Here is a 26,180-nt window from a genome sequence, read left to right on the forward strand (position 1 = left end):
TCCCACTGTCAACGCTGCTACAGCAGGGCTTGTCGTGTACCAGCCCAGCCCAAATAATACTACTCCAATGTCAGGGGGGGGGGGGCTGTTCTGTTTGTTTGTTTGTGTCATGTTAACCTTACTTTTGTTTGTGTTCCCGCCCCGGTCAAAAATGACCTGTCCGTTTTTAACAGTTTTATACATCTTATCATATACATGTTGTTATCATCTGATGTTATATTAGATATTTTTTGAGTGGTGCAAACCACTCCAACAACCAGCTTTGTTTGTATCCGTGTTTGTGTGTACCTGTACGTGGGGCCCAAAAGAATGAGCATGGTTACTATGGTCACTGACATTACATCAGACCACAGCTGACGTAGACTTGCACCACTCAGTTCACACGGGTGTGATTTTGTATTTATTTATTTGCAACAAATGTTTGCGATGTTGCAGAACAAATTAGAGAACGGTAACAATAACAGAAATATATCAGTCAATCAGTCAATCAAACCAACCAACCAACCAACCGGTATAGATGGTGGTTCGTTATGTGACCTGCACATGATTGACAACAGGTGTTGTTTTCCTCAATGCACTGCATTTTAGATGAGCAGTGCATCTGTTACTTTTGTCTCTTCCACATGTGCTAAGTAACTAAGTACATTTACTCCCAATACTGTACTTAAGTACAATTTTGATATACTTTTACTTTACTTCACTCAATTTTCCAATACTTTAGTTTACTTTGCCGATTTAGAATAGTGAATGCAACAACACAAACATTAACCACCGAGGCTTTTCTCTAGCTATAGCTCATCCGCCCCGGTCAGAATCAGTGTTGATTTCGTCGACTAAAACTAAGACGGAAATTGTTCGTCGCCTACCTTTTTTCACTGACGAAAACAAACTGGAAACTAAATGAAAACTAAGCTACGATGACTAAAACTAAGACTAAATATACTGACAATTTCGTCAACAAATAAAAACTAGACTAAAATGTTAGGAAGGGACTAGTGGACAAGAGATCCAGTAGAAGTCATTTTACACTTGGTTGCATGCTGAAAATGGCCGATCTACAAGCTCACAGCGCGTCGCGCTGCGACGCGTTCTGAGCTTGTAGATCGGCTATTTTCAGCAAGTGTAAAATCACGCCAAAATACATTTTAGCCGACTAAATCAGCTGTAGATTTAGTCGACTAAAATCGTATGATATTTAGTCGACTGAAACTAGACTTAACACTAAAACATTCCAGGTGACTAAAATGTGACTGAAACTAAATGAAAACTATTGAAGAGACTATGACTAAAACTAAAAATCTAAATTTGCTGCCAAAAAAACGACACCGGTCAGAATCAAACGGACATATTGGATCATGTAATCTCCTTCCAGTTGTCTTTGTGGGTGTGGGTGTGGGTTATTAGTGGTCATGTTGGGATAGGCTCTGTCAGCAAGCAGTTTGAGGCAGGATTTCAAGCCTATCAGTCCAGGACATGGCCCTGGGGGTTGTCATGTCGCTGACATTTTCGCCCGATGGAGGGGAAAGGAACTGCTTGGAATAACGTGTTCCTTACTTCCTTCCACACGCTACGTCCAACCGGGGAACCCCCCCCCCCCACCCCCCTTGTCAGGTGAAAAGAAGCGGTTTGGGACTCAGGGCTGGACTGGGACAAAAAATACATTTTCGCACGAATTTGGCCCAGATCAGCCCACCACCTTTCTCTGCAAGACATTACTCTATAAGCCATATCTCCAAAACTGGTGGGTCAAACTGAACAACCAATGTGTCAATTTCAAGCTATGATTCCCTGCTTTCATATGACATGAAAAAAACGAAATAAAAAAAATCCAATGGCAGTCAAATTTGGCTACATAACTGTGCATGTTGCCTGTGGTTTTCCTCCCCAAACAGGCTGTGTGCTCTGGTCCAGGACGGCTACGGCATGTTCAGCGTGGTCCAGCTGCACCTCCTGCCCTGCGACGACCACCTCCACAGGTACAGCGGCCAGTGGCAGGGACGAGCCTGCGTGTTGAGGGCCTTCAAAGTGGTAAAGAGGGTCACTCGAGACAGGTGAGAGACACACTGGTGGAAACTAAAGTATAACTTAACCCATTTAGGCCTGACGTCGAAATTTAAAAAAAAAAGTCTTCTGAAAGAATATATATATTCAAAGATTTGTGCCGAACTTTCACGGCTTTTCAAAAATAGCAGACCTACAAGCTCGTAGCGCGCCACTCGGTGGCGCGCTATGAGCTTGTAGATCTGCTATTTTAATGCTTAGTACATAACATAATGCTTAGTTAAAACACCAAACACCAAAAAAAAACATTTAGGCCTGACATCGAAAAAAAAAGTCTTCTAAATCATGACAGTTTTCTATGTCGGTGGTGCTCAATATTTCATGTCAAGGACCCCAATGATTATCTGTAATTGGCCGCCGACCCCCATTTGAAAATATGTTGTTCCAGGGACCCCCCCCGGAAGCAAAGACTTGAGTTAAAAACGTTCACTCTGTAACAATATATATTCAAAGATTTCAGGCCCTTTTTTACATGATTTTTAACAAATATTAGATCTACAAGCTCGTAGCGCGGCACTCAGTGCAGCGCTATGAGCTTGTAGATCTGCTATTTTTCAATAGCTAAAGTATAACATAATGCTTAAAACACCAAATCTGTACGATTCCCGTACAGAATGGGTTAAGTACTGTACTTAGGTAGACTTTTGAGGTAGTTGTACTTTACTTGAGTATTTCCAATTTCCAATACGTATCTACTCCACTACATCACAGAGCCAGAATTATTTTACTTTTACTCCACTGCAATTTTTTTTGAAAGTTTTATGCAACGCATTATATGTAGGGTTGAAGTGGTTCATTTATGTTTTCTGTGAGCTTGTAGATCGGCTATTTTCAAATGATTTTGTACACATTTCAAACTTGTGAAATGGGACATTCTGGAATATGAGTACTTTTACTTTAAGTACATTTTGATGTCGATACTTTTGTACTTTGACTTGAGTACATTTTGAATACGGGACTTCTACTTGTAACGGAGTACATCTTACATTGCAGTATTGATACTTTTACTTAAGTCAAACATTGGAGTACTTTTTCCACCAGTGTGGTGAGACTCAACCGTCCACTCATCCGATCCGCCATTTTTTTTTTAGATCGCTGCTTATACCGATCGCGTCTAGTGATATTCTGAATTCACTGTTGGGAACTGAGTGGAAACAATAGAGAGTATGCACATGCATGATTTTCCCATCAGGACACGCCCTCCTCATCTAGACTGAGTGGCAAAACATTGAGCAGCGTTGGAGTGTTGGCGTTTGGAAGCGCTCGTTGGAAATCACTCAACCGCCCTGCGTACCACCTGTTTCTATAAATGTCACATAATGCAGGAGGCAGCAAAATGTTGTGTTATTGAAAACAAGTGCTTCCAAATTAGAAAAATAATCAAATGCAGGGCATTTCTTGACAGAAAGTAGCTCATAACGTTTCTATGGTGGATTTTTATGAAACAAAAACTTTAAAGGATAATTCAAGTTTTTCGTACAGCTGCAATGTTGGTGACATTGTTCAATGTAATCAGACAGGACTTTTCTGTTTTGGATGAATGGGCTGTCAAAAAACCTTTTAAAATGGTTCAAATAGCTGATCTACAAGCTCACAACGTGTAGATGTAGATCGGCTAGTTGAACTATTTTAAAATGATTTTCAAAATGGCAAATAAGTTTAGGGATAAGGGTGGCGCAAGATGGAACCCTAGGACTTTGAGGCGGTTCTTAGTTTTTGGGTACGGTGATATGATATGATTTGTTTTCAAACCAGTAGGTGTAGCTTTGTCCGCAGGGCCGTTTCTTCCACTGTTCTCGCCCACTGCATAAAATGTAGATGTCGCCATGCACACGTGTCGGTCGGCGGAGATCTCCGATCGTCTGGCTTTGCGAGAGTATACCCATTAACCACTTTGAAACCTAGTCTCGCGTAGCCATTTTGATGAAAGATTCCTATTCCTATTATTGACTGGGCTAAAAACTGGGTGGAAACCAGTGTTGTTTTTGGCAGCAAATTTCGATTTTAGTTTTAGTCATAGTCTCTTGAAACGTTTTCATTTAGTTTTAGTCACATTTTAGTCACCTGGAATGTTTTAGTGTTGAGTCTAGTTTTAGTCGACTAAATATCATTCGATTTTAGTCGACTAAATCTGCAGTTCATTTAGACGACTAAAATGTATTTTGGCGGGCCTCGATGCCGTCGTAGTGGCTGATTTTACACTTGCTGAAAATAGCCGATCTAAAAGCTCACAACGCGCCGCGCTGCGACGCATTGTGAGCTTGTAGATCTGATATTTTCAGCATGCAACCGATTGTAAAATGACTTATACTGGATCTCTTGTCCACTAGTCCCTTCCTGACACTTTAGTCTAGTTTGTATTTGTTGACGAAATTGTCAGTATATTTAGTCTTAGTTTTAGTCATCAGTTTTCATTTAGTTTCCATTTAGTGTTCCTCGGTGGAAAAAGGTAGTCGGACGAACATTTTTTCGTCATCGTTTTAGTCGACGAAACCATTGGAAATGCATCTCAGAACCAGTGAAAAGACATAAGGGTGTTCATATGGGGGTCATCGCGAGTATCGAGATTGTTTGTTACCACTAGTTTTCTCCGGGGGATCCGAGGCAATTCATTGAATTTAGATTTCCCAGCAGTGCGTGGCTCAGTGGCTACGCAACACTGCTTTTTGGCATCCCTGTTTTGGGGGCTAATTGGTCATTATCTGCAAACATTTTTCAAACATTGCAAAAAATGAATCGACAAGCTACACCCCTCACAAGTTTCACAACAACACCTCATCTACTGTATTTTCATACAATACATTAACCCATTTTGGGGCGGGAACCCCTTTTGGTGTTTTAAACATTATGTTATAATTTAGCTATTGAAAAATAGCAGATCTACAAGCTCATAGCGCGCCACCGAGTGGCGCGCTACGAGCTTGTAGGTCTGCTATTTTTGAAAAATCGTGAAAAGATTTAATTCAGAAAACTGGAGGATTGTGAAGATTTTTTTTTAAATTTTGAGGTCAGGCCTAAATGGGTTAAAAAATAAAACATGGCTTATAACCCATTTAGACCTGAGCTCGATTCTATTCTATTCTACAAAATGTCTTCTAAATCCTGCCAGTTTTCTGAAAAACCCATGTTTCCATGTTAGCGGTGCTCAACCTTTTTCATGTCAAGAACCCCCAGAGTTGTCTGTATTTTGGCCCCCGGACCCCCATCTGACAATATGTTGTTCCAGGGTCTCCCTGGAAGCAAAGATTTGAGTTAAAAATGCTCTGAAAGAATATATATTCAAAGATTTATGCCACATTTTCACGATTTTTCAAAAATAGCTGACCTACAAGCTCGTAGCGCGGCACTCGGTGCCGCGCTATGAGCTTGTAGATCTGCTATTTTTCAATAGCTAAAGTATAACATAATGCTTTAAAACACCAAAAGGGGTTCCCGCCCCAAAAATGGGCTTAAGTTGTTAATTAGCACCCATCATGTACATCCCTTGCTGATTGGCATATCACCAAAATGTCAACCTGTTGGTTTGCTCCGTCTATAGGGGAGCAGGTGATGCAGCTTCATGTGATTGATATGAGATCATCTCCCCACAGTCATCTGCCAGACAACACAGCTCTGTGCGAGAGTGGCTGGTGGTGATATCAAACATCTGTCATTAGATTCTGGTTGAAAAAACAGCCTCGGGGACAAATCGTGTAAAAAGCTCTAGATAATTAGCTCGAGTGTCACATTCGTGTGGGCCCCACAGTACACACAAATCCACCTTGAATTTCCGCATTTGTCTTCAATGCTTGGAAACACACACAAAAATGCCTGGTCATGCTGCCTCGTCGACATGTGTGCCACTTGTGTTTACATGTAACGTGACACTGAGGTGCACACGGTGCGTGCCCCTTGTGAGTTTCCAGAGTCAGTAGCCCAGTTTAGCTGCAGTTTCGAGGAACCGACGTGAAGACATTTACCGGTAAAGAGACTGAAAGGGGTATAAGTTTACATGATACTCCATACCAGACTATAGCCCAATAACATCTCTGGAGGTTGTCTGCGGTCGTCAAGATATATGACTGACGGCCCGGGCCGTCTTCAGGACAGACAACATGGGCCCGTCATTCAGCTCCAATTGGACTCCAGTTTAATGCATTTTCTTTTTTCTTTTTCTTTTTGCATAGTCAAATTGGCAGTGGTGGAAAGTAACTAAGTATTTTTACTTAAGTGCTGTACTTAAGTACAATTTTGAGGTATTTGTACTTTACTTGAGTATTTCCAATTTCCAGTACTTTTACTTCTACTCCACTATATCTCGGAGCCAAAATTTGTACTTTTACTTCACTGCAATTATTTGAAAACGTTAGTTACTAGTTACTTTGGCAATTTTGATTAGAAAACATACATTAACCACTTTAACCCTATAAATGTCGGCCATTTGAAAATAGCTGATCTACAAAATCTTTTGAAAATAGCCGATCTACAAGCTCACAATGCGTCGCGTTGCGATGCATTATGAGCTTGTAGGCTATTTGAGCTTGTAGGCTATTTTCAAAAGATTTTGTACACATTTTGAACTTGTGAAATGGGACATTCTGCAATATGAGTACTTTTACTTTTAGTACTTTTAAGTACATTTTGATGCCGATACTTTTGAACCTTTGCTCAATTACATTTTCAATTCCGTACTCCTAAATTGCAGTATTGGTACTTTTACTTAAGTAAAACAATTGAGTACTTTTTCCACCACTGGGTCAAATGAAGTCTTCTCGAGGAAACGCATACCACATATTTCCTCTCAAATTTCAGGTCAAGGAGGACAAAATATTATTTTGAGTACTTTGTCCTCCTTGACCTGAAATTTGAGTTGCGGTACCCGTAACCCGTTTAATATTTTTGGGAATATGCTTCACTGGATTTTGGTGTTTTTTTGGTACACGCCACTGAGAATCCCTTTGTTGAAGCGCTATAGCTTCACCACTCCTGGTCTGTGGGAATTTATTTTGAGAGGTAATTGCCAAAGAACTGATCAGTTCACACAGTCTATATCCTGGCATCTATGGTTGCACTGTGACCCCTTTTCCACCGGTTGGTTCCCAATGGGAACCAGTTCAGTTCTTTTTGGTTCTTAGTCCATGAGCCAGAGCTCCAAAATCGGAACGTTAATTATGAATTGAGTGGGCTAAACAGTACATATATTTTTTTTTATAGGATCAATATATGTAAATTAATATATGATAACCCTTCCACAGTAGTATCTTTCTCATATTTTCTATTTTTTTGAGTGGTGCAAACCACTCCAACAACTGGCTTTGTTAGTACCCGTGTGTGTGTTTGTGTACCTGTCCCTCAAAAGAATGAGCATGGTTACTATGGTCACTGACATTACGTCAGACCACAGCTGATCAGGCTATATAAGACCTTGCACCACTCAGTTCACATGGGTGTGATTTCTTATTTGCATATTGTCCTATATAATGCCTCATTTGCATATTTTGTAATGCAATCAATCATTGTATTCGTGTACGTAATCAACTGGGGAAGTTTCATGAGCTCTGGCTCATGGACTAAGAACCAAAAAGAACTGAACCGGTTCCCATTGGGAGCCAACCGGTGGAAAAGGGGTCTGTGTGCTGCACTGTGGGCTGTGTGCAGTATAGTAATGTGGGAGATGTTTTTCAAGATGGCATATTGTTGCCTTTTGTAGAGAGACCCACACATAGTGTCAGTGAGGGGTACTGACTGACTGACCCGTGCCTTATGATAGTGGTTTTTCAACCAGTGGTCCGGGGACCACCAGTTTGTCCTTGAGGGGGTTCCCCAGCTAAATGATGGAGAGTTGATAACCAAATGGACCCTTATAGAATTATTTAACTCTTGAGAGCGTAGAATGAAACCAAACGGACCCGTACGAGTCCATTTGGTTTCATTTTTTACGCTCTCAAGAGTTACATTATTGTTAAGGGCGGCCGTGGCTCAGGAGGTAGAGCAGGTCGTCCAATGATCCCTGGGTCGGCGGTTCGAATCCCGGCTCCTCCTGTCCACATGTCGAAGTGTCCTTGGGCACTGAACCCTACATTGCCTACAATGTGTCGATCGGTGTGAGCTCGCCACCTTCGGTGTGTGAATGTGGGAAGTGAGGACGCTGGAGTCGACCGTTCGCCGCTTCACCTCCCAATGTATGAATGAATGAACCATTGTAAATCGCTTTGAGCACTTGGAAAAGCGCTATAAAAATGCAATTCATTATTGTTAATAAACATCTGCATTACTTAGTTTACAAGAAGTCTACACAATTTCAGAATGTAGAAGAATTGTTATTTTGATCAGTTTTGGGTCTGAGAGGCTAAATGTCATCAAATGGTGGATCGAACGCCAAATAAATAACGGGCCTTGATATGAAAAAAAGGTTGACAACCCACTGCCTTATTATTATATCATAGTTAACCCATTGAGGCCTGACGTCGAAATAAAAAAAACCTTCGCTCTGAAAGAATATATATTCAAAGATTTGTGCCGCATTTTTAAGATTTTTCAAAAATAGCAGACCTACAAGCTCGTAGCGCGCCACCGAGTGGCGCGCTACGAGCTTGTAGGTCTGCTATTTTTCAATAGCTAAAGTATAACATAATGCTTAGTTAAAACACCAAAAGGGGTTCCCAACTTCCCATCCAGAATGGGTTAATTACAACCTAGCCAGCCAGCCGCTGTTGGTAATAAAGTTGTTTTCAATTTCTTTTGTTTCCCCAATCATAATTAGTACTAATGAAACTGTGGTTTAAAGCAATAATATTACATCAAAGTCCTGCTTTGCCATGATGGCCTGATCTACGACACTCTGCCTTAGACCGCCTGCCAACGGCTGCAGTTCCAATATCTAGTAGTGTACCATGTATTATTGCTTAACACATTTTGGGCGGGAACCCCTTTTGGTGTTTTAAGCATTATATTATACTTTAGCTATTGAAAAATAGCAGATCTACAAGCTCATAGCGCGGCACAGAGTGCCGCGCTACGAGCTTGTAGGTCTGCTATTTTTGAAAAATCGTGAAAATGTGGTGCAAGAATGAATATATATTCTTTCAGAGCGAACATTTTTAACTCAAATGTTTGCTTCTGGGGAGGTCCCTGGAACTACATAAATACAGATAATTCTGAGGGTCCTTGACAATTCTGAGGGTCCTTGACATGAAATTGTTGAGCACCACTGTAAAATAGCTCGAACCAGTGCTGGTTATTTAGTTAGGACCCACGACAGTGGTGTTCGATACGAACTTAACCGGGATGTGGAAACCTCCAATGAAAAGCTCTATAATTTGCTTGGCCAGATATTCCGTCCTATCCAACTGACTCAGGCCCAAGATATTAGAAGATATTCTGCCCCCTTAAGTCTCTGACTGTAATCCTTTTATACTTTTTAGTTATATGTGTGTCATAATGACAATGCTATCCAATCGCATATGACGATGACACACGTGTACATCCCTATATGGGGTTCCCACATCAATCCGATGTCAGCATTGGATATTTCCATTATCTCCACATATGGGCCATAAATCATCATCATATGTGGAGATCCAAGTGACAGCCTTTTATCCCCATATATGGAGATCCATTTGAGAGCCTTCGCAACAGCCACCCCCAGATTTCCCATGGAAATATGTAAAATATCAAGAAGGCTTGAACAGTTCGCCCATTGCAAGCGTACCTGGCCCTTGGGCCACCCCATCGAAAGCGTACCTGGCCCTTGGGCCACCCCATCGAAGGCGTACCTGGCTCTTCGAGCCACCGCATCAAGAGCGTACCTGGCCCTTGGGCCACCCCATCGAAGGCGTACCTGACTCTTCGAGCCACCGCATCAAGATCGTACCTGGCCCTTGGGCCACCCCATCGAAGGCGTACCTGGCTCTTCGAGCCACTGCATCAAGAGCGTACCTGGCCCTTGGGGTGCTACTACCGTACCATGCATGATGACTGTTCGTCTCCTGCACATCCCCAGTGCTCTCTCTCTCCTGCACATCCCCAGTGCTCTATCTCCAGCACATCACCAGTGCTCTATCTCCAGCACATCACCAGTGCTCTATCTCCAGCACATCACCAGTGCTCTATCTCCAGCACATCACCAGTGCTCTCTCATTGAAAGCGTCTCGCCAGACCTTCACCAACTGTGTCTTCCTGGTGAACGAGACCCTCGTCGGATGTTGTATCTTGCTGGTGAACGAGACCCTCGTCGGATGTTGTATCTTCCTGGTGAACGAGACCCTCGTCGGGTGTTGTATCTTGCTGGTGAACGAGACCCTCGTTGGATGCTGTGTCCTCCTGGTTAGCTGGATCCTCGTTGGATGCTGTGTCTTCCTGGTGAGCTGGACCCTCGTCGGATGCTGTGCTGTGTCTTCCTGGTGAGCTGGACCCTCGTTGGATGCTGTGTCTTCCTGGTGAGCTGGACCCTCGTCGGATGCTGTGTCTTCCTGGTGAGCTGGACCCTCGTCGGATGCTGTGTCTTCCTGGTGAGCTGGACCCCCTTCGGATGTTGTGTCTTGCTGGTGAGCGGGACCCTCGTCGGCTGCTGCATCTTCCTGCTCCTCGTCGGCTGCTGCTTCTTCCTGCTCCTCGTCGGCTGCTGCTTCTTCCTGCTCCTCGTCGGCTGCTGTATCTTCCTGCTCCTCGTCGGCTGCTGCATCTTCCTGCTCCTCGTCGGCTGCTGTATCTTCCTGCTCCTCGTCGGCTGCTGTATCTTCCTGCTCCTCGTCGGCTGCTGTATCTTCCTGCTCCTCGTCGGCTGCTGTATCTTCCTGCTCCTCGTCGGCTGCTGTATCTTCCTGCTCCTCTTCGACTGCTGTATCTTCTGCTCCTCGGTAGATTCCGCCATCGGTGGTATATCCATCGTAGTCTTGATGTCCGAGCCTGCTCTGCTGTCCCAAGAATCGATTCCCATGCCGTTTTGAAGATGAACTCTCCTGTCCTACGCCGGGTCCTTCAATCTCTGCTGGACATGGAAATCCCACAACGTCGGGTCCCTGGCATCCAACCAACTGATGCCCAGAACCTCCGGAGCCCACCTGCTCCGAAGGCGAAGTGTGTCCCACCACTTCGGATCCCTGGCATCTAACCAACTGATGTCCAGAACCTCCGGAGCCCACCTGCTCCGAAGGCGAAGTGTGTCCCACCACTTCGGGTCCCCGGCATCTAACCAACTGATGTCCAGAACCTCCGGAGCCCACCTGCTCCGAAGGCGAAGTGTGTCCCACCACTTCGGATTCCTGGCATCTAACCAACTGATGTCCAGAACCTCGAAGTGTGTCCCACCACTTCGGGTCACTGGCATCTAACCAACCGATGTCTAGAACCTCGAAGTGTGTCCCACCACTTCGGGTCCCTGGCATCTAACCAACCGATGTCCAGAACCTCGAAGTGTGTCCCACCACTTCGGGTCCCCGGCATCTCTAAAAGATATCCAAGGTATATGGGTTGTAAGGCCAGACACCTTGGCTAGCATGCCAAAGGTAATAAAAGCTATCCAAGGTATATGGGTTGTAAGGCCAGACACCTTGGCTAGCATGCCAAAGGTAATAAAAGCTATCCAAGGTATATGGGTTGTAAGGCCAGACACCTTGGCTAGCATGCCAAAGGTAATAAAAGCTATCCAAGGTATATGGGTTGTAAGGCCAGACACCTTGGCTAGCATGCGTTGACAACGTCCAGAGCCCGTAGGCCCTGGGCCCAAATGATGATTGTTGAAGCGCACCTGCTCCACAAGCTATACCACCTGGTATTGTAGCCTCCTGGCTCCTGGGGAATCCGTCCCACCACCATCCTCTAAGGCCTCCGACATCCTGTTACTGCCGTACGCCCTAATCCGTTCTCGAATGGACCATGTAAAATAGCTCGAACCAGTGCTGGTTATTTAGTTAGGACCCACGACAGTGGTGTTCGATACGAACTTAACCGGGATGTGGAAACCTCCAATGAAAAGCTCTATAATTTGCTTGGCCAGATATTCCGTCCTATCCAACTCAGGCCTCAGATATTAGAAGATATTCTGCCCCCTTAAGTCTCTGACTGTAATCCTTTTATACTTTTTAGTTATATGTGTGTCATAATGACAATGCTATCCAATCGCATATGACGATGACACACGTGTACATCCCTATATGGGGTTCCCACATCAATCCGATGTCAGCATTGGATATTTCCATTATCTCCACATATGGGCCATAAATCATCATCATATGTGGAGATCCAAGTGACAGCCTTTTATCCCCATATATGGAGATCCATTTGAGAGCCTTCGCAACAACCACTTTTCCCACGATTTTGCAACCCAGTTTTTTCACCCAGTGTCAATTATCTAATGTAATCCTGGGCGCTACACTTCCTCTGCCAACCTGGGGGGGGGGGGGGGGGAGGGGGGGGGCAGCGGACTGACCTCATGCTTCCTTCTATGCATGAGGAGTCCAAGCTGCTTCTTTTCACCTGACAGGGGGGGAATTTCCCTGGCCGGACGTAGCGCGTGGAAGGAACACGTTATTCCGACCAGTTCCTTTCCCCTCCATCAGGCGCCCCGGCTGGCCAGGGGGGAGGCAGTTTTAGAGACCAGGATTACTGCATGTTTTTGTGAGGGTACCTACCCTATAGGAGACACGGGGAGAACACGCAAACTCTTTGCTTTGCATGGTTGAGCACCACTGACAACTTTCAGGATTTAGAAGACATTTCGTAGAATCGTCCTCGGGTCTAAATGGTTTAAATAATGATCAAAGCTATTGAAAAATAGCAGATCTACAAGCTCGTAGCGCGCCACCGAGTGGCGCGCTACGAGCTTGTAGGTCTGCTATTTTTGAAAAATTGTGAAAATGTGGCACAAATCTTTGATTCTTTCAGAGCGAGCAGTTTTTAACTCAACCCCGGAACAACATATTTTCAGATGGGAGTCCTCAGGTCTAAATGGGTTAAATAATGATCAAAACACTAATAAACATTTAATAGTCTATCTAAAATTCCCGCGGTACTCGTCTAGCAGTTCTAATTGCCATTGACTGCGGCTGTCAGTAAAAACTATCATCAAAAAGATTCTGCATTCTGCAAGTATCTTTAGAAACTCTGCTTAAGTCCTGTTGTTTCAAGTGTCGTCTATTTTAATTGTAGACCTCCAAACAACAATTATTGTAATGACTCTATGACAGGTTAACTGAGAAATGAACATGCACTTTTCATTGAGACGTTGCTTCTGTCTTGCGTTGTGAGCTTCTCTAGACGGGCTATTTCTGAACATATTGGAATTAGGGCTTAAAGGAGCATTCAGTGATTTGGGTGATTTGGAAAACCACCCAGTCCGCCCCGGTAACAAAATGTGCACATGCACGCTCTACAGTGGGGGGAAGTGCAACAGGCCAACAGCATGTGCACCAAGGCCCGCCCCCAGTCGATCATGATTGGATGAAGGCTTTGCCACCCGCCACCAAAACTGAAACTAGGGTTTTTTGACCCCAGGGGCTCACTGGGGACAGGGAGGAACTCCTTATATGGTCAGCACACTCTATAGTAGGGAGGATTATCCAGAAAAAAAGAAAAAATAAGTGATATTTGAATTAAGTAAAATCACTGAATATACCTTTAAAGGACAACTTTAGTTTTTTTCAACCAAGGTTCATGTTTTAGGATGTTATTAGAGAAACTAAAAGATGAGAGTTCTTTTTTTTTCATTTGTTGCTTTCTTTCGTTTTAGGGATTTTAGCTGTTTTTGACAGGGGGGGCGGGGGCATTCGAGCATGGGGCTAAATATGTATTTTTTTACAAAATGTTATAGCGATTTATTTTTTTAATTATTTACTATAGTCCTAATAAACCCCAGGAAATTACATCTGGCCACAAAACATCACAAGATCTACTGAATGTGTCAAACTGACATTGAGCCTATGACACACAGGGCAGTATTATGCGTGTCTTAAGTACCAGGTCTTATTACCTAACTTAAGACCTGGAGGCGTGATCAATGCCATTTGGCTATTCTGAGTGGCCAAACAGCATTGATCACGCCTCCAGGTCTTAAGTTAAGTAATAAGACCTGGTACTTAAGACACGCATAATACTGCCCACAGTGTGGCATCCCCCCAGTAGGCTACCTTCACATTCAGTAGATCCTGTGGTTTTTTTTGTGGCCAGATGTAATTTCCTGGGGTTCATTAGGACTATAGTAAATAATTAAAAATAAATCGCTATGAAATGTTGTAAAAAAATACATATTTAGCCCCATGCTCGAATGCCCCCGCCCCATGTCAAAAACAGCTAAAATCCCTAAAACGAAAGAAAGCAGCAAATGAAAAAAAAAGAACACTCATCTTTTAGTTTCTCTAATAACATCCTAAAACATGAACCTTGGTTGAAAACAACTAAAGTTGTCCTTTAAGCCCTAATTCCAATATGTTCAGAAATAGCCCGTCTAGAGAAGCTCACAACGCAAGACAGAAGCAACGTCTCAATGAAAAGTGCATGTTCATTTCTCAGTTAACCTGTCATAGAGTCATTACAATAATTGTTGTTTGGAGGTCTACAATTAAAATAGACGACACTTGAAACAACAGGACTTAAGCAGAGTTTCTAAAGATACTTGCAGAATGCACATTTTTTTGATGATAGTTTTCTAATAAAATTAAGTTCTGTATATTTTCTTTCTTTGAAAAAGCTGTTCATTGCGACCGCAGGTCGCATTTACTATGAAAAATTGCATTTCTGTGTGTCACGTCACAAATCCATATATGGTCACGCCTTGTGACATCACACCTCCATATATGATTACGTCACGTGACATCACGCCACCATCTCCATATATGGAGCTGACCTGTTCTGACATTCCATATGTTGATCCTACCCCACCCATCCTTCCTCTTCGATGTCTCCCTTTCGGGCCCGCCCCAAAATGTATTAGTGCATCCGCGCCCGGCAGCCGGCGAAAACGAGTTCTCAACAGGCCCGAAACGTAAGGCCCGGCCTTACCTGGGCCCTCATCATCACCCTGTACACTCAAGACACTGCCCCCGGCTGCCACCCTTTAGATCTCCATATATGGAGCTGACCTGTTCTGAGTTCTGACATTCCATATGTTGATCTGACCTCATGATCAAACCCTCGAGACACGCTCCATATATGGCCAAACCTCATCAAACCCTGTACACTCAAGACACTGCCCCCGCTGCCACCCTTAGATCTCCATATATGGCCAGTGCAGAATTCATTCCATATGTTGATCTGACCCCCCCCCCCCCCATGCCAAAGCGCCAGCGCTCGCCCAGCAGTCTGCCGTCACCCAGGCGGATGGCGTGCATGCGACTTCTTGAATGTTACTTTAATTGAAGTAACATTTTGAAATGGATTATGACAGGAAGGCATTGTAGAGAATAAGAAGAATAAGCTGAACTGCACGCCGTCTGCACTTAGGAAACACTATTACTTACTTAAGCCATTCTGGGCGGGAACCCCTTTTGGTGTTTTAAGCATTACGTTATGCTTTAGCTATTGAAAAATAGCAGATCTACAAGCTCATAGCGCGCCACCGAGTGGCGCGCTACGAGCTTGTAGGTCTGCTATTTTTGAAAAATCGTGAAAATGTGGCACAAATCTTTGAATATATATTCTTTCAGAGCGAGCAGTTTTTAACTCAAAGCTTTGCTTCTGGGGAGGTCCCTGGAACAACATATTTTCAGATGGGAGTCGGAGGCCAAATACATATAATTCTAGGGGTCCTTGACATGAAATATTGAGAACCACTGACTTAGAAACATGAGGTTTTTCAGGAAAAAAAATACATTTTAAAAAAGACATTTTTTAAATTTCGACGTCGGGCCTAAATGGGTTAAGCAACGTTTCGGTCAAAACAAGACCTTGAGGCGTCTCTCATGCCTGAAGAAGTCACTTTGGTCTTATTCTCTAAATTGATTATGACAAAATGCCTGTTAAAACGTTGGTAATAATTGGCAGTCTGGGACTCTGGCATCGGTCGGGCTTTGCTATTAACTTTTCACCCGAGGAGTTCAGGTGCAGTGTTGCCATGTCGGCTTTATTATGAGCGACCTTGGGCTTGTTTTTCCCACAAAGTCGCTTATGGTAGTTGCGGGTTGCGTCAAAAGGCACAATTGGCATAATATGAGTTAACCCATTTTGGGCGGGAACCCCTTTTTGGTGTTTTAAACATTATGTTGTAATTTAGCTATTGAAAAATAGCAGATCTACAAGCTCATAGCGCGGCACCGAGTGGCGCGCTAGGAGCTTGTAGGTCTGCTATTTTTGAAAAATCGTGAAAATATTGATTTCAGAAAACTGGAGGATTTAGAAGATTTATTTTAAATTTCGATGTCAGGCCTAAATGGGTCCAACCAGTGGTTCTCAAATAAATGTCATGTCATGGACCCCCATATTAATATGCATTTGTCCCCGAACCCCATCTGAAAATGTCTTGTGCCCGAGAGAGCCTCGTACCAGATATGAGTTGGTGCTGATGTATACCACGCAGGAATTTAGGTTAAAGTGCTCACGTCGCCTTCTTCTGGGGCTCGTTTTCCTAGACCCCGGTTTGCTTGTTTGTCTCCGAAAATGTGGCAACAAAACACTGCTCAGGTGCACGAACGACACATTGAGCTGGAGTGTGTTATAGTCTGTTGTTGTGTGTGTGTGAGCTCATCCCGAGCGAGGCCTAGTCGCCAGACCTGAATGGGCTGCAGAGCCAGTTCCCTACAAAAGGAAGCCTGTGATTAAGAGGCTTGACTAACAGGTTATTAAGCAGCCAGAGACTGACAGCCAGCCGCCCCGGCGCGGGCCGCGCGTTTTTGCCCTGCAACAACGTGTTGCACTCAATCTGTTTTCTTTAGAAAAACATGACACAGTGAGTCTGAGGATGTTTGTGTGTCACTAGCGTGTGTCTCACTGAAGGTGGTTGGTTCAGTGTGGTCTTGGTTGTGTTTTTTACCCTTACTGCCACGTCTACATCAAGTATCTAATGTCCTTGCGGTGTTTTTTTTATTGCACATCCTCTGTAATCTAACACAATTTCTGTCAATCTCAAATCCATCGTTCATTGAGATTTATGGGTGAATAGGGGCAAATGTCATGGTGTAGCACCATGGGGGGCATGTGTCTTTGACGTTGTTTTCTCAAGTCCTGGATATTTCTGCACGTCAAATTAAACAAAAACATATCTGTACTTTGAAATGTAATTTACAGTGGTTATATGAGCTTTGTTCCCTGCGTGTTTTAACCCATTTTGGGCGGGAACCCCTTTTGGTGTTTTAACTAAGCATCATGTTATACTTTAGCTATTGAAAAATAGCAGATCTACAAGCTCACGAGCTACAAGCTTGTAGGTCTGCTATTTTTGAAAAATCATGAAAACTTGGCGCAAATCTTTGAATATATATTCTTTCACAGCGAACGTTTTTAACTCAAATCTTTCCTTCGGGAGGAAGGGGGGGTCACTGGAACAACATATTTTCAGATGAGGGTCGGCGGCCAATTACATATAATCTGGGGGGTCCTTGAAATGAAATATCGAGAACCACTGATATAGAAACATAGGTTATTTTAGAAAACTGTCAGGATTCGGAAGACATTTGTAGAATCGTTCCCAAGTCTAAGAACTAAATAATTGCCCCCGCCCACCCCCCCTCCCCTACCAGTCAGAGCATGCTCTCTGTTGAGCCTGTGAATTGTAAAAAGGAGCTCTGTCTAAACACATAAATTGCCTTTCAATGGAAGTGAAACTGCGTGTGATAACACCTGTCTGTTATTCCTGATTCTCTATTCTTTAATCCCTGTTCAATACCTCCCACCTGTAAACCTGACTCACTCTCTCTCTCTCTCTCTCTCTCTCTCTCTCTCTCTCTCTCTCTCTCTCTCTCTCTCTCTCTCTACTCAGGTGCACCAGGCTCTTCGACCTAATTGACAGTCTCTGGCCCCCAGCGATGCCCCTGAAAGTGCACGGGGACACCACATCGAACTCACCTAGTAGTGTATGGGGAATTATTGAAATATATCTAATAATCATTAATCATCACAATAATTACCTTGGGAGAAATTATGTCTATCTTGCAGATCATTTGATAACTATTACAGTGACAAATACATCAATAACAACTACAAACCTATACTGTCTGCATTTCCTTAACCCATTTAGACCTGAGGACGACATTTTAAAAACCTCTTCTAAATCATGACAATTTTCTGATTAACCTCATGTTTCTATATCAGTGGTGCTCAATATTATTTCATGACCCCAAAAATTATATGCATTTGGTCGCCGACCCCCATCTGAAAGTATGTTGTTCCAGGGACTCCCCCAGAAGCAAAGATTTTAGTTAAAAAAACAAAAACGTTCTCTCTGAAAGAATATATTTTCAAAGAGTTACGCCACATTTTCACAACTTTTCAAAAAAAACAAAAAACAAATAGCAGATCTACAAGCTCGTAGCGCGGCACCGAGTGCCGCGCTACGAGCTTGTAGATCTGCTATTTTCCAATAGCTAAAGTATGACATAATGCTTAAAACACCAAAAGGGGTTCCCTTCCCGTCCAGATTGGGTTAAGTATTCACAGAACAATCTAATGATCATTTATATCCATTTGTAACTCCCAAGAGTGTACAAATGGAGCCTTAAGAGGGCCATTTGATTCCTTGTCCTCAAGTATGCACAGTAAAGTCTTCTTCAATTAGTGGTCTCACCGGTCGGAGAGCACGCTCATGTTCTCGTTTTATATTTATTTATCCATTTGTAACGCCCAAGCGTGTACAAATGGACCCAAAAGGAGCTCAATTTGTACTCTCTTGAATTAAATAAAAAGCTCTTTACACACGGTTTATGGTGTGGCTCTGTATGAACTGTCTATACAGGTGGGAGGTCTGTGAGATTAGCTCAGGACAAAACTCACACAGAAGACACACAAACAGCAGGGACCTTAAACACTACCAAATGTTACAGTATAACAGTGTTGTTTTTGGCAGCAAATTTCTATTTTAGTCTCTTGAAACGTTTTCATTTAGTTTTAGTCGCATTTTAGTCACCTGGAATGTTTTAGTGTTTAGTCTAGTTTTAGTTGACTAAATATCATACGATTTTTGACAACTAAATCTACAGTTGATTTAGTCGACTAAAATGGTTTTTGGTGGGCCTTGATGCCGTCATAATGACTGATTTTACACTTGCTGAAAATAGCCGATCTACAAACTCACAATGTATCGCGCTGCGGTGCGTTGGAGGCTTGTAGATCCGCTATTTTCAGCATTCAACCAAGTGTAAAATGACTTATACTTATACTTGTCCACTAGTCCCAAATAGCAGATCTACAAGCTCATAGCGCGCCACCGAGTGGCGCACTACGAGCTTGTAGCTCTGCTATTTTTGAAAAATCTAAAGAACGACTGACATAGAAACATAGCTTTTTCAGAAAACTGTCAGGATGTAGAAGACATTTTGTAGCTAGAATCTGATCTCAGGTCAAAATGGGTTTTTAATAGGCAAGTCGGCCTCCGGGGTCAGCTCCTAGCTTCTGCTACCTACTGTCTGCTCAGGAAGGATCTGTGGAACGCATAGCGGGACAGCATGTGTCCCCTCTCTACCTTCCCCCAATGCAAAGAACCCTACGAGATCTACTGCAGGTGACACACACACACACACACCCCTAGCTACTGTACAATTTGAAATGTTGCCCAAATGCCTGAATATTGTGTTCCTTTGGTTTTTTTTACAGTATCTCCCTAATTCATTCCATAAATCGGCGTGTGACAAAAATTGTAGTGTATTGTGTAGTGAATTGAGAGTGCAACTGTAACACATATCTTTGTTTCAGGTCGAGCCCAAAGGCCATCGTTGCAGTTTTGCCGTTACCGTCGTGTACAAGAGAATGCAGGTGTTTAAACAAAAAAAACAAAAAAAAACTCATAAGGGAACCCCTTTTGGTGTTAGCATTATGTTATGCTTTAGCTATTGAAAAATAGCAGATCTACAAGCTCATAGCGCGCCACCGAGTGGCGCGCTACGAGCGCGCCACTCGAAGAACGAAGAAACATAGCTTTTTCAGAAAACTGTCAGGATGTAGAAGACATTTTTAGAATCTGATCTCAGGTCAAAATGGGATAATGCAGAATGTTTTTTTCTTCCCCAAGACTTGCCTGCCTTTTTTTGTGCATAGGCAGGGACTCATCGGTTTGAGATAATTTGAACTAGCTGATAAGAGTCGCTGCTGACTCTCGAGGCCAGCATTCATATCTATGTGTGTATAACAGTCTATAAGGGGCCCCCGGGCGTTCGCCATTGATCAGTGAAACCTTTGCACCTTGACCACATGTGAGATAAGAGCCCAGAACAAAGCGCTGGACTTTGCTACATACTAACTCAGTCCACTCCGGGACGCCATTTTATTTCTATACATGTCGGTACTGTAAAGTAACCATATTTGTAGAAACAAATAAAAGCATGTAGCTTCTTTTTTTTCTCCATTATTCTTGGACAGAAGGTTTATTTCATTTCATAGTCCGTCCGGGGCAAATGTGGCGCTGTTGTGCCAGAAACAGAGAGAGAGAGAGATAGTGCTGCACTGTTGCCTGCTAATGAGAGAGAGAGGGGGGGGGGGGGGGGAGTTGCACCACTCAGTTCACACGGGTGTGATTTTCTTATATATATACACCGTAATGTTTTTGTTATTGTCACTGACTGTGCACTTGTTTAGTTTTGTATCTGCCTGCTGCAATGCCTGACTTTCTCTTGTCATTCTCTCTCTCTCTCTCTCTCTCTCTGTCACACACACACACACACACACACACACACCGACTCCACACATCCTAGAGTAGCGAAGCAGGCCGAGGTGAAACCTGGCTGGTGCTAACAGACCCCAGTCTTCAGGACGAGCGAGAAGAGACAGCGGGGCCCGCATGCAGACGGCGAACGCTGGCCGTCCACGTGAGCGCTTCCTGTGTGCTCACTTCCTCTGTCGTCAAAGCGCTGAACTCGACCACTGCCTGCGAATTGTCAGTCAGCGATGCCGTCAAGGAATGCGGTAGTGTGACCTGTAATGTTATTGCGTTATTAGTTCCACATTGCAATCCTTTTGCTTTTTACACTCGTGAACTGAAAATAACCCTTTTGAGGTATTATGTGCTGTATGAGAGTGGTTTATTCTAGCTATTACAGTCTTGATCTATACATTGCAAATATTACGTTAGCTATGTCATTATGTTTGCAGTCACCACCTGACTGTTTGCACAGGTGTAAGTGGTTAGTGGTCGTGGACACATTTGTCCATCCAAAGCAGCTCCTTTTATAGCATCTTCTATTCATATTTAAGGAATCAGGAAATGGTTTTCTTTGGCGGTATCCTTATCACATTTTTTCCCACAAAGTGAAATTGTACATGAAAATAGAAACAGCCCCCCAAGTATCAAATGTTTGACTACTGCTAATTCTATAATTTGTGAAAACCTGTTAAATAAAATGAAACAAATGAATGAAAGATAAGGATATCCGTCATCTGCTTGAAACATTTAGAATTAATTGATAGATATTTGGCCAGACAGTGCACCGTTTAACAACAAGCTTCAAGTTGTCATACAAAAACAAAAATAAATAATATTCACAATTTCATCTCAAAACTGTAGGTGCTATCCTATGCTCGGAGCAGACCGTGGTGCAGCTGCTGCACCCTCTCGAACCCGAGGGCCATCTGGAGTGCACAGCCAGACCAGAGCCTCCTGCATCGCGGTCCCTGACCATGCCCCGGTCGCAGAAACTGCCCCAACCAGTGAGGCTTGATCCCCTGTGTCCTGAAACCGCGCCCAACTCCCTCTGCACACTCACAGGTCAGTATCTGCCTTCTTCCATTGAATCCTGTGTTTTTGTTGTTTTGTTGTTTTGTTCCTGTAAACTCCCGTCATCTTTGGGCTATTTCCTCCAGAGGGATACCGGAGAACTCGCCCAGTTTACCAAGTCGCCAACGGCGAAAATTCTTCCATCAATGTCTTCATCGTTGTGCTAACATGCTTGTCTTCGTCAGTGTAGTATGTCAAACTCACAGATGTTATTGTTTCCAAGGTGATCAATTTATTTTGTGCAATGAAGTGGTCAGCTACTGTAGATGATGATAAAAAGTTGAGTATGTGAATACCATACATAGTAGGCCTACCAATTCAGGAATTGTTTACTAATGAATTACATTGTTTCGGTACTTTGGTGTTTAAACTTTTAGCAATCCTACTTTCTCTAGTGTTAGCTCTAAACAACTATCCTCTCTCTCTCTCTCAATTCAATGCAATTTAAATGAAGGTGAAGTAAAACTAAAATGCACTAAATCGCGGCGAGTTGGTAAACTGGCGAGGTCTCCGGACACCCTCCAGAGAATGAAGTCTAATTTATACTTGGTTACGTGCTGGTGTCGCACACCAGATCTACAAGCTAAGCTAGTAGATCTCGCACACCAGATCTACAAGCTAAGCTAGTAGATCCCGCACACACACCAGATCTACAAGCTAAGCTAGTAGATCCCGCACACACACCAGATCTGCCATGTTTTTCGGTGCACAACATGGCATGTAACCCAAGTATAAATCATGCGTGCTAGTTAATGTGTTATTTTTCTATGAGAAAGAAAAGACACTTGCGGTTTCTTGGAGTTTACGGTTATGCCCCTCTTGTATTTGTCAGAGAGGCCTTCATGTGGTTTTAAAGCATCGCTCTACACTGTTAGTCATTCACAGTGTGCACAAGCTTGTCATTGTTTGGCCATTTGCAAGACTCGGGAACATTTTTTACAAAATGCAAAGACATGAAAATGCGGTGGATTTGTCCGTTTTTCAGTGACATTAACATGTCTGCTCCCTCTTATGTTTAAGATTTCATATTCGGGTCACAGTGTAAGACTTAACAGCTAGAATGGGAATTTCTCAAAATTGTATCATTGTCATGACTATCGACGCTGCACGCTATTACAGCCCCCATGGACTGTGTTTTATTTGCATATTGCATTTTTTTCCCCCTAACCCTTGTCTTTCAGATTTTCTCTCTCCAATTTGACCAAATTAAAGCTAATTGGAGGTTATTTGTTATTTGTTGCTCTGTGACAAACATGTAGTGTAGGATTTTTTGAAGGAAATGCTATGTGAAATGCCTTTTTAATGGTTTAACCACATGAACCCTAGGCCCTTCTTATTACATGAACCCTAGGCCCTTATTACATGAACCCTAGGCCCTTCTTATTACATGAACCCTAGGCCCTTCTTATTACATGAACCCTAGGCCCTTATTACATGAACCCTAGGCCCTTATTACATGAACCCTAGGCCCTTATTACATGAACCCTAGGCCCTTCTTATTACATGAACCCTAGGCCCTTCTTATTACATGAACCCTAGGCCCTTATTACATGAACCCTAGGCCCTTCTTATTAGATGAACCCTAGGCCCTTATTACATGAACCCTAGGCCCTTCTTATTACATGAACCCTAGGTCCTTATTAGATGAACCCTAGGCCCTTATTAGATGAACCCTAGGCCCTTATTAGATGAACCCTAGGCCCTTATTAGATGAACCCTAGGCCCTTCTTATTGTCATAATAAGGGAACTGTGAAAACGGCAGATCTACAAGCACACGTTCGTGACACAATGTGTGAATTTGAATTTTTATGTACGACAAAGTATGTATCTGTATTGATCATTGTGGTGTCATGATATCCAAGATAACAGTCCCACGTCTTTCTCAGGTTATGAGGTGTTTTAAGCATTATGTAATACTGTAAGCTATTGAAAAATAGCAGATCTACAAGCTCTCTGTGCCGCGCTACGAGCTTGTAGATCTGCTATTTTTGAAATAACATTTTTAACTAAAATCTTTGCTTCTGGGGGAGGTCCCTGGAACAACATATTTTCAGATGGGGGGGTGTGTGTGTGTGTGTGTGTGTGTGTGTGTGTGTGTGTGTGTGTGTGTGTGTGTGTGTGTGTGTGTGTGTGTGTGTGTGTGTGTGTGAGATGATCTGCATCTGTTGGCTTCATGTCACGGAGGGAGGGCAAAGATCCCACCCTATGAACCCAATAGTTCTGGCAGCCCCACTGACTAAAACATGTTTTATCAGGTGGCTGGAAAAATATAACAAGAGCGCAAATTATCTTTTTTTTTGCGCTCGTAAGCAAGTTGTATGTTCTGGCATCTGGCCATTGGGGGGGGGGGGCTTTTAGAACCGAAATTACAAGAGGTTATTTTGTCAGTACAGAGATTCTGTAACCTTTCGCTAAGGTCTAACATTTGTTTGTTGGCCTTGCTTCTCTGGTTGTCAAGAGAGATGGTGTTTTGAGGAGGGAGTACATTTCTGGTTTATTTATCACTTAAATCTCATAAAAATGCAAGGGATGATTTCCTCTCTTATCTCTCTCACTCTCACACGCACGCACGCACGCACACAAATCTTACATTTTCATTTCTCCTTACTCCATTACCGTTTTGAAATGACCTGAAATGCATTTTTAATAATCTGTAAATTGTAAATCCATGCAGACAATGAATGTACAGATATGGGGGACCCCTATGGATGTTGTAAAATAACAAATGTGTGTATATCTTCCGTTTTGGTTGGTGTGTGCAGGGGTAATAGTTGGTGTGGATGAGGGCACTGCTTACTCCTGGCCAGTCTGCAACCTGTGCAGAAGTGACTGCTTGGAGATGTCAGCGGAAAGCCCGTGAGTTCTCAAGACTTAAATTACGGTAAAAAGCTCATTTAACATGAATTTCAGTGACAAAAATCTGTACCAACTCATGTCTGTCCTTCCTTATGCCTCAGTCAAGAGTTCCACTGTGCTTCTTGTAACTCTGCGTTGAAAGAGCCGGCGGTGAACATGCGGCTTGAGGTGTTCCTGAGGACTTCACTGAGTAATTGCACTGTGAAGGTTAAGGTGAGAGTTTCCTCCCCACCCCCATTTAAAACATTTCATACGCTGTGAATATTAACAGCTTTCTTAACCACATGAACCCTGTAGCGTTCCTCTTCTGGGCATGCCATAATATAGGTGAACATTCTGTGATAATATGCAAACAAAAAAAAGGCAAGTCTTACAAGTGCACTATATGCTTGCAGATTGGCTATTTTAAGGTGACGTACTATTTGCAAACTGTAAATAAAGTATTCAATCAATCGATTGTGGGACAAAGTATATAGACCCCTGGAGGAGCCCGGTCAATGAAGTGTATAGGGTTTATGTGGTTAAATATGTTTTGTGGTAAAGGACAGATAATTTAATGTTTGAGCTTTACAGTATTACAGCGGTTTTGGAAAACGTGCATGTCACGATTGCCTGAATAATCATGCCATTAAATAGCATTGTATCACAAACTTACTGTATATTATTGTTATTTTACATATATAGAAATAAGTGCCACCTACAGTATGTTGCTGGGTGGTCAGATGATGCTTATATTGCTAACCAATTTATACCGTCATCATCAACACATCTGCATATCGAAGGAGTTCCGCTTAGCAGTGTAGTTTACAATTTGTCTAGCTGAAAGAAACCTGCAGAATTGACCACAGCGATTGTAATGACTTCCCCCCCCTTATTTTCCACAGCTGCAACAAAACACAATCATGTCAGTCCTCGACTCTACCGGCCAACAACACAACAATGGATCGGCCTGGAAGAAATCCGCCTCTGAGAGGCTGTCACAGTGAAGGAGCTAATGAAATCAATCCTTGAAAGGCCTTCAGCTGGCTACAAGGATCTGTGTACTAGGCCTTGGTCTGCAGGTCAGATCGACCCCTCGTGAAGGCCCTCAGTCAGCCACATTATAGGACTGGAAGGACACAAGGTCTTGTTTGTTTATGATATGTGATCCTGTGTACCAGGAGTTTGACAGTCCAAGGGTAGACTGTCAAACCCAAACCCACGTGGTGCTACGGGGGTTCCAGAATGTGCCTGCTCACTCAGGTTTCTAAGGCTATATGATCAACTGTGCTTGGGGGAATCTACCTCTTTTCTATCCCAAATGTATTGTGTTGATATACTGTGTGTCTCAGTAAAAGATGTATTTTTGAGTTGGTTTTCTATATTCCTTTGAGTATACAAAGACAAGGGGATAAACCACAATCTATAATCTCACAACAAGTCACTCAACATTCC

The 26,180-nt window shown here is 43.1% G+C and overlaps 1 protein-coding gene across 1 annotated transcript in view; it reads left to right on the top strand.

Moving 5' to 3' along the window:
- Window positions 1-26,097, top strand: part of spidr (scaffold protein involved in DNA repair) — a 66,793-nt gene extending 40,696 nt beyond the window's left edge. Inside the window, exons 11-19 of the mRNA XM_079530133.1 lie at window positions 1,893-2,051; window positions 17,948-18,041; window positions 19,544-19,684; window positions 19,876-19,935; window positions 20,871-21,081; window positions 21,680-21,880; window positions 24,653-24,746; window positions 24,848-24,959; window positions 25,631-26,097. Coding sequence (XP_079386259.1) covers window positions 1,893-2,051; window positions 17,948-18,041; window positions 19,544-19,684; window positions 19,876-19,935; window positions 20,871-21,081; window positions 21,680-21,880; window positions 24,653-24,746; window positions 24,848-24,959; window positions 25,631-25,732 — 1,174 coding nt within the window. The 3' untranslated portion in view covers window positions 25,733-26,097. The remainder of the gene's footprint in view (window positions 1-1,892; window positions 2,052-17,947; window positions 18,042-19,543; window positions 19,685-19,875; window positions 19,936-20,870; window positions 21,082-21,679; window positions 21,881-24,652; window positions 24,747-24,847; window positions 24,960-25,630) is intronic.
- Window positions 26,098-26,180: the final 83 nt, after the last annotated feature.

This window comes from Electrona antarctica (assembly GCF_951216825.1).
Source record: "Electrona antarctica genome assembly, chromosome: 19".
NCBI lineage: Eukaryota > Metazoa > Chordata > Actinopteri > Myctophiformes > Myctophidae > Electrona > Electrona antarctica.